The sequence below is a fragment of the Argopecten irradians genome, chromosome 1 (genome assembly GCF_041381155.1).
Source record: "Argopecten irradians isolate NY chromosome 1, Ai_NY, whole genome shotgun sequence".
Lineage (NCBI taxonomy): Eukaryota > Metazoa > Mollusca > Bivalvia > Pectinida > Pectinidae > Argopecten > Argopecten irradians.
In genome coordinates this window covers 23,205,374-23,214,940 of record NC_091134.1, presented here as the reverse complement: position 1 = coordinate 23,214,940, position 9,567 = coordinate 23,205,374, and the positions used below count along the sequence as shown (strand labels likewise).

Genomic DNA, 9,567 nt, shown 5'->3' with positions numbered 1-9,567 from the left:
GACCTTCTTCTCTGTAACCGACAACAAATTCATCGTTATAACGTAGTCATTTTCATTTCCCGTTCCTATGATTTGTCTAAAGTGTATGACGAACTATGCTTGTAGTGAATTAGTTGATGTTCATTATAAATGTTTTACTGTAGCAGATTCCTGTTTCCAAAGAGCTTAGCACAAGGAGGAACTATCATGTATTGATTGTACAAGGGCTCAGTTTCATGAACATTTCTTAACTTTAACAAATCTCTTATTCCATAGGAAAGCAGTACAGATTTTAAGGAAGGCTCCTTAACTTAAGATATTTTCCTTACTTTATTTTCTATGGGGAAATTTAAGTTAAGGAATTCCTGAAAGCTAAGGAATGTTCATGAAACTGGGCCTTGGTACCCATAGCTACCTCACTGAAATATACTGCCAGACATAGAGCAGCAAAACTCAAATGACCACATTATACTAACAATAGACTGACCACTCCCTGTAAGGTGGGAGTGAGCATTAACTATCACTGTCACAGGAATATTTCCTTGCATTGACAGCCGATCAATTTTTATAACCAGTTTCAGGAAACAAGAGATCCCAGAGGGATCTTGGCTCCCACCAAAGAATGATCTATGTCTGACAATGGAAAGATGGATCTTTTCTCTGCTTTTCAAACTTTTTCAAACATACTACATACAAAATTTGAGACAGATCGCTTCAGTACTTTCTGAGAAATAGCAGTAACAAACTTCAACTAGCAAAATCAAAGATGGCTCCATGGTGACCATCTTGTTGATCGATCGGTCCCAAAACGCAATATGCACAACTAGGGACCTAGGGGAATTTAATCTACATATGAAATATGAGACAGATGCCTTCAGCACTTTCTGAGAAATAGCGATAACAAACTTTAACTATCAAAATCCAAAATGGCTGCCTGGCGGCCATCTTGTCAGCCGATAAGTCTCAAAATGCAATATGCACAACTAGGGCCCTAGGGGAACATGCATATGAAATTTGAGGCAGATCCCTTCGGTACTTTGTGAGAAATAGCGATAACAAACTTTGACTATCAAAATCCAAGATGGCTGCCTGGCAGCCATCTTGTTGACCGATTGATCCCAAAATGCAATATGCACAACTAGGGCCCTAAGGGGACCTACATATGAAATTTGAGGCAGATCTCGTCAGTACTTTCTGAGAAATAGCGATAACAAGAATTGTTAACGGACGATGGACCACGGACAAAAAGCGATTTGAATAGCCCACCATCTGATGATGGTGGGCTAAAAATTCACCCTCAAGGGATTGGGTACTCGTATATAAAACAACTATAAAAAGAGCAACTGACACCAAAGTAATATTTTATAATTTTTTATTTGTTTTCTCAATTATTTTTTTTTCATCTTTCACAGAAAAAAACAAGATTCATGTTTGCTATACACAAACATCTTTTTCCACCCACTCCATACTTCTTTATTGTAATCTGCAGTGGCTACCATTTCCCTGGGTACTTTGACAAAAGTAAGTTATTTTGGGATTCCCTTTTAACAATTAAAATGTATGAGAACTCTTCAGACCTGTATGGAGTCCTATTACAATAAAATACTGAGTAAAGACTTTAAACCTACTTTAGACTCGCAATATCATAGGATTGTCTTTAAAATACTTCTTCAAATAAAAATAAGATATCTAAATAAAATCTGAAGTTCTAGATAACAATTCGTATTGGAGATTATATCCCAAGGTCCTCCCCCCCCACCTCCTAGAGAAGGTCATTAGATATCAGATAGGAGGGGAAAAGTATGTAAAAACTGCTTGTCTGTGGCTTTAAAGGGAAAAGAAAATATCTGTAGGACATTAATGTCTCACCTTTATAGGAAAGTCACACTGAATGTGACTCTACAGGCCAGACATGGTATGTCTCACCTTTATAGGAAAGTCACTCTGAATGCGACTCTACAGGCCAGACATGGTATGTCTCACCTTTATAGGAAAGTCGCACTTAACGTAACTCTACAGGCCAGACATGGCCAACACTCTATATGTCCCCTTCTCCTCATTTCATTGGCATGATTACAACAATGTAAAGCTGTTTTTGAAATCCAAACTGTGTAAGCTGATTGTATAGACAAGATAGCCTGAAGATTTTTTCCAACTACCCAATTAAATGTACTGTCTGTAGGTCATTGACCTTCACATGACCTTGAAAATTCCACCTTACCAGTGCTTATACGGACTAACAGTAAACAGATCTGAACAAAATAAAAGAGTTGTGACATTCTTTTGAGCCCTTGCTTTCACTGTATTTAAGATTTATTAATTCAGCAAGGTATATATCTGCATTGTTTTCCACTCCACGTTGCTATAAAATGATTAATACTGATCATGTTGGTAAAATAGAAGTGAAATGGCACATTACTGAGGATGCTGCAATAAGCTTAAAACATCACTCCAAAATAAACTATAAAAGGAATGAAAGCATGCAGTCAGCTCATTTACTGTCAGTAAATATGAAATATGGTATGTATACAGTCTTTTAAGCTAGTCAGAAGTAGCAATCTGAAAACAAAGTGAGTTTTAAACTCTGATAAAAACTTTGATTAAAGTTATATGTGCCGTAACTGGGCGATAATTTTGACATGCTATTTTTTCATCATTAACTTATTTAAAACCATGAGGTTTGGTGAATAAAGCTGTAAGAATCATTCAAAAGGCTTAAGATGACTTATAAACGTTAGTTATAACACAGAAATTTTGTATTGTAAAATTGTTGTTTTTATGCCTTAAATATGTTTAAATGAAAACATACCTGCAGAAGGCACTTTACAATTACTAAAAACATAGTAAAAATGTGTAATAAAATTTAGTAGACCACAATTTGGCTTCATGGTCTCATCGTATGTACTCATTTCACTATTCATGTACATAAATGATTTTTGGCAGTACTGTCAAAAATCATTTTCAGCTCTTATTTGTACATGTAAAATTAAAACCTATGCATCGAAAGCACTGTAATTTTCAAAAAGTTGGTCATTTTGGTGCTGAATAACATATTAAAAGCTCATCTTGATTCGTGAGTATGAAAAATATGGCACATATAACTTTAATTAGCATAAAATCAATACTACTTACATTGTTTTCCGAGTTTAGTTTTGATATTCAGAATTCAAACTACAATCCCAATACAGTGGAACCTCCCAAAACCGAACCTTCTCAAAACCGATCACCTCTAGAAACCGAACATGGATGTCATGTACGGAATGAATTCCTCTTTATTAATAGTATATAAAACTTCCCAAAACCGATCCCTCCCAATTCCGAATACCGGACCGATTTTGAGATCGGAATAGTCAAATGTAACTAAAATACACTTCTGAAAACCGGCCTTACCTGAGCGACACCGATAGATTACATTGAGGTCTGATCAACCGACCGTGAAATACACACGTACCTGTACCATAGCTGTTGCATGCCATGTCCTTGGGCATGTATACATATGTGAATGGTTATAGGTACACGGTAATTATACCCGAGATGGTGGTGTAATTATTTCATCATGCCTATTGTTTAGATATCTAACGAAGGTCTACCATGTGCACGCGGTTTGTTTACTCTAAGAATACAAGCAGAGCTAGTAATAAAGAGAAAGTTTCGTATTCAAATCACACGTTTTTTTATTTACATATGTAGTTGTCGGATAACGTAAATTATCTGTATGAAGAAGCCGAAACCATGTATTTTTTTAGAAAATGACTATGTCATATAATGACCGGCATCGACTGATCATCGTGTAATTAGACCATATAATTTGATTCTTGACGTAACCGGAAGCGATCGGTCGTATGTAGGTTGCAGACGAGAACATCCCCAAGAACATTCACGCAACTAACTAACTAAACTATGTTTATAAGCGGTTACAAAGTCAAGTTTGCTGTAATCCATTCCTTTTAAACGTATGATTCTCTCTTTTGTGATAACATTCACATTAACAATCAATATCGGTCGGTTTTAACGAACACTAGGCATACATGCGATGCACTAATGTAAAAAACGACTTCCGATCGATTAAATCCGGATTGTGATGATCGGTATTCGGTTCACTTCTCCAAACCGAACCCTCTCTAAACCGGCCGAAATTATATGCACCGACCATGATCGGTTTCGGGAGGTTCCACTGTATTATCCTTAATTTAAAATTTAAAACAAAGTCCTACAAGCTTTTAATAATATCAGACCACTGTATGAGAGCAGTAATTAATTAACATTCTTAAATTCTAGACCTTGATGTAATATCTTTCAAATGAATTCAACCTGCTGACCTTACCAACCTACCTGCTTAGAGCTTATAATTATCTTTTTTATTCTGAAGCAAATCATAAAAGATAAAATCTGCTAACAATAGCACCAGTATGTTAACTTTAGACCACAAACATAACTCAATGATTTGTAATCTAACCAGACTTCAACCAGTGTGACCTTGACCTTTGACTTTTGACCTTAAAAGTCAATTCCATATCACAGAAAGCTCCATCATGCCACATGACAGATTAAAATAATAACATTAAAATTTGATTGGTATCCACATCTTCCTGTGATTTATCCATGATGTATTGAACTTTTTGGTAACTATCTTTATTGTTTATTTTGTGGGATTTATCATATGATAACCATGGAAACCTCAAGGTCACTTATGCTTTCTATGATAAAACTTACTCTGATATTTAAAAAATAATCTAAAATTTGAAACTAGATGCCAAAAATCAGAATCAGAAAAAAAGACTCTGTAAATCACATTTTTAAAAACTGCATGATTCTCGTGTTGGTTTTCTTTGGAAAATCACACTATTTTTGTGTTTTGGTAAAATTACAAAAAAACATGATTCTAAATCTGTGTTTAGGGAGAGAACTTATAAAGGCTATGCCTGTTGTTCAATCCCTTTTCAAATAATATTTGAAATAAAATTGAAATTCTAAATCTGTATTAAAAATCATATTTTTTTCTTTTTCATTGCTTCTTTGTTCACACTGAACTGGTATGGCATTAGACAATATATAGATTGTGTATTGTCTATCTCCTGAACAAGCAGAAAAGCCATATTATATATTTCTCCTCGTTATATCTGGGGAAGGGAGGTAACTCCCGGCTCCACAAGCCTTCTTGAGCACCATATTTAGCCAGATAGTTTAGTGTACACACAACGGGCCAGTTGTACACTTGATGATGCGACTCCGCACTTCCTCCGGGCTTGAGGGGTATCACACGGGAGACAGCTCCAGACTGAAAATCCAGCTCTGTCATTCTGTCCAGTCCTTCGACTATGTTGACATTCAAGACTTAACTGTCCATAGACACTCAAACTTGGTCAAATTGTCTGTTAACTCAATTGACATACAAGCTTTATAACACTGTCCTTGACCTTCACCTCTAAAGCTTTCCAACCCTGACAACTTGTGATTGTATAGCTGACAGCATATCCCCACATGTTAAACGTTATATAAAAGTCACCAAAACAATATTCTCCACTTTTTCACTTGTTGACATTGTCAATTTCACCAACATTTTTACGAGTAGGATCGGCGTGGACAGTGAAACCGAGAATACTGCTGTCAATCTTTGTCATCTTCTTCTTCTTCTTGCCCTTGGCTTTCTGGGTCTCGAACTCGTTGACTTGGTTTGAAGGCTGTGACTGGCGAAAGTCTCGTGCAGGCGCCGGGCCCCAAATACTGTCCTGTAATTCAATATCAGAAATAAATAGTAGTGATGTATTAGAATTAAGTCAATTAATTATTGCATTGTACATTAGATTTTGGTGAATAAAATAGGTAATAAGCATTGATCTTCTCACAATGAGTATATGTTGCTAAGTTTTTATATCTGATTTCTTTGCAAATTACCTCGGGTTGCTGCTGCTGTTGGCGACTCTTGTTTCTGTTTTGGCTTCTCCTTTCCAAAAATTGTTTTGCGAATTCTATTGCTGCCTTGTTTTCTCCAAGGTAAGACCGGACATAGTCATGTACCTGGAAAAGACATCGGATCAAATTCTAAATTTGACACATGAGATCACACATAAGTATGTTCCTAGAAATGACATCAGATCAAAGCCAGATTTTAAAAGGTAAAAAGAGTACTTAACTGAACACATAAACATCTGCTCAAGTGTTTGAATCTTATCAACAGACAAGTACATTTAATAATTTTAAAATGGTTCAAGAAAATTGGAAAGGAATACTGTTGAATTTTTCTTTTATTTCAAAGCCTTGGAAATTTGCTGTTTCATTTACAGACTACCTTGACTATCAAGATCAATACTTACCTCATATGGAGAATCCACTTCTTTCAGGAAGGAGATAAATGTGGGAACTGAAAAGTAATTAAGGGGAAAATTTATTTCATATGTTTGAATTCGCATGTTATTTCTTTTTTAACACTAAAGATCAAAGTGCCAAGGCCACTCATAGATGCTGTGATTGAAGGATCCAAACCAAATAATAAAGAAATTGTTTTTTTATTTAAATGTTGAATTTGATATACTTTAAGTGTGCAGTGTTGAATTTCGGAGTTTAACAAAATATATTTACAGTATACCGTATTTATTATTTATAAGTTTTTTAAGATTGATAAGTTGAATAACTCATTTTCCTGAAATAACTGTAATAAATTTTATATCTAAATTATTTCTGAAATAACAATTTCGACACCAATGAAACCGTTCTTCTGAGTATCATTTTTTATAATTCTTTTTTAATTACTAAATTATCAATTTCATCAATGTCTCTTCAAAGACAAAAAATAATAAGTAAACATATCCGTATCTTAATATCCACTTAATATTGAAGAATATTTTCGGAAAAATATAATATTAGAAATATTACCATTTCCGGACATGTTTTGGTGTCCTTTTTAGAAAACTTACATGGGTTGCTTTGCCGATTTTTGACTAATAAATCATGGCCAGATACTTTTGCCGAATAAAAGGTACATTATTTCATTACCTATATCACTCGGATTTCTTTTAAATTCACAAGATCGCTAGCCGTTAACATCAAGAAAACTTCATGTAATGTACCGGACTTTAGCAAGTCTTCGTAAGCCTAACAGTAAATGGTTATATCGTGCAGAACATTATACCGTGAGTTGTGCTTTGCTGACTTTTGACTCATGAGGAAACATGGCCATATACTTTTGCCAAGTAAAAGGTACATTATTTGGTTACTTATAACACTCAAATTTCTTTTGAATTCATAAGAACGCTAACATCAAAAAAACATCATGCAATACATCGGACTTTAGAAAGTCTTCATAAGGCTACAGTACAATACAAGGCAATATAAGTTTGCTACCGTACAATACAAGGCAATATAAGTTTATTTGTCACTTTAAAATGCTCGTACATATATAGATCTATATCATCATTATATTTTGTAAGTTTATGTTGATAAATGTTGTACCTTTCCCCTTTCAATATAACGCAGTTGTCGATAAACAAAAGACACAACTTCCAGTGACAGACACATACTCAAAACAATTAACTTTTACTGCACAATAATACAGTGTAAGTTCGTCAATGCAACCAACACAAAAAACTTTATAAGCTTTTTAAGAACTTTCTTTTGTAGTAACCTTCCAAACATTTGATTACAGAAATCGATCAGTAGCATGAATTACCTAAAATTTAAATAAACATACACAATCCATAATCCACCGAAAGTCTGCCGCGGAGGAAGACAGCGAAGAAGGCGTTGTTCGTGATTTACGGGAGACTACTATCTCGGAGTAATACCAATATCATAGAGTTACAACGGAACACTTAAACAATGTGTACCTAAGAATGCTGTTTCACAGCATCAATAAAGTGGCATTATGTATCATCAAAATTGTACACTGGCCAAAACATTCTAGATGTACTACTTTTTATCCACTTTGGTATTTATCATATTACATATATCATATTTACACACTACTTTATCCAATTTCTAAAAAATCAAACCTTGAAATCTGGATAGGATGGAGTAATGGGCATGGCAATTTTATAAAGGGGTGGTTAATTTGTGTCAATATCACATATGCACAAAAACTAAAGTCATGAATTTGTAACTATTTTGACATCAAGAAATTGCTTGAATTATACCGATATAATCAGTACCAGATTCACGAAGCTAAATTTCCTAATCGTAAAACTCACAAAGCTACCTTTGCTGACTGTAACACTTACTATTTACAGAGGTGACCATACTTCCTGATTGTAACACTTACAAAGCTAAATTTCCTAATCGTAAAACTCACAAAGCTACCTTTGCTGACTGTAACATTTACTTACTACAGAGGTAACCATATTTCCTGATTGTAACACTTACTATTTACAGAGGTGACCATATTTTTTGTAACACTTACTATTTCAGAGGTGCCATATTTCTGATTGTAACACTTATATTACAGAGGTGGCCATATTTCCTGATTGTAACACTTACTATTTACAGAGGTGACCATATTTCCTGATTGTAACACTTACTATTTACAGAGGTGACCATATTTCCTGATTGTAACACTTACTATTACAGAGGTGACCATATTTCCTGATTGTAACACTTACTATTTACAGAGGTGGCCATATTTCCTGATTGTAACACTTACTATCTACAGAGGTGACCATATTTCCTGATTGTAACACTTACTATCTACAGAGGTGACCATATTTCCTGATTGTAACACTTACTATCTACAGAGGTGGCCATATTTCCTGACTGTAACACTTACTATTTACAGAGGTGACCATACTTCCTGATTGTAACACTTACTATTTACAGAGGTGACCATATTTCCTGATTGTAACACTTACTATTTACAGAGGTGACCATATTTCCTGATTGTAACACTTACTATTTACAGAGGTGACCATATTTCCTGATTGTAACACTTACTATTTACAGAGGTGGCCATATTTCCTGATTGTAACACTTACTATTTACAGAGGTGACCATATTTCCTGATTGTAACACTTACTATTTACAGAGGTGGCCATATTTCCTGATTGTAACACTTACTATCTACAGAGGTGACCATATTTCCTGATTGTAACACTTACTATCTACAGAGGTGACCATATTTCCTGATTGTAACACTTACTATTTACAGAGGTGGCCATATTTCCTGATTGTAACACTTATTATCTACAGAGGTGACCATATTTCCTGATTGTAACACTTACTATCTACAGAGGTGACCATATTTCCTGATTGTAACACTTACTATTTACAGAGGTGGCCATATTTCCTGATTGTAACACTTACTATCTACAGAGGTGGCCATATTTCCTGATTGTAACACTTACTATCTACAGAGGTGACCATATTTCCTGATTGTAACACTTACTATCTACAGAGGTGGCCATATTTCCTGATTGTAACACTTACTATCTACAGAGGTGACCATATTTCCTGATTGTAACACTTACTATCTACAGAGGTGACCATATTTCCTGATTGTAACACTTACTATCTACAGAGGTGGCCATATTTCCTGATTGTAACACTTACTATTTACAGAGGTGACCATATTTCCTGATTGTAACACTTACTATTTACAGAGGT

General features: G+C 34.8%; 1 protein-coding gene across 1 annotated transcript in view; it reads right to left on the bottom strand.

Moving 5' to 3' along the window:
- Positions 1–1,334: 1,334 nt before the first annotated feature.
- LOC138318921 (GRB10-interacting GYF protein 2-like) overlaps positions 1,335–9,567 on the bottom strand; it is a 29,806-nt gene continuing 21,573 nt past the window's right edge. Inside the window, exons 28-31 of the mRNA XM_069261775.1 lie at positions 8,694–8,721; positions 6,294–6,340; positions 5,875–5,997; positions 1,335–5,708 (exon numbers count right to left, since the gene is read on the bottom strand). Coding sequence (XP_069117876.1) covers positions 5,508–5,708; positions 5,875–5,997; positions 6,294–6,340; positions 8,694–8,721 — 399 coding nt within the window. The 3' untranslated portion in view covers positions 1,335–5,507. The remainder of the gene's footprint in view (positions 5,709–5,874; positions 5,998–6,293; positions 6,341–8,693; positions 8,722–9,567) is intronic.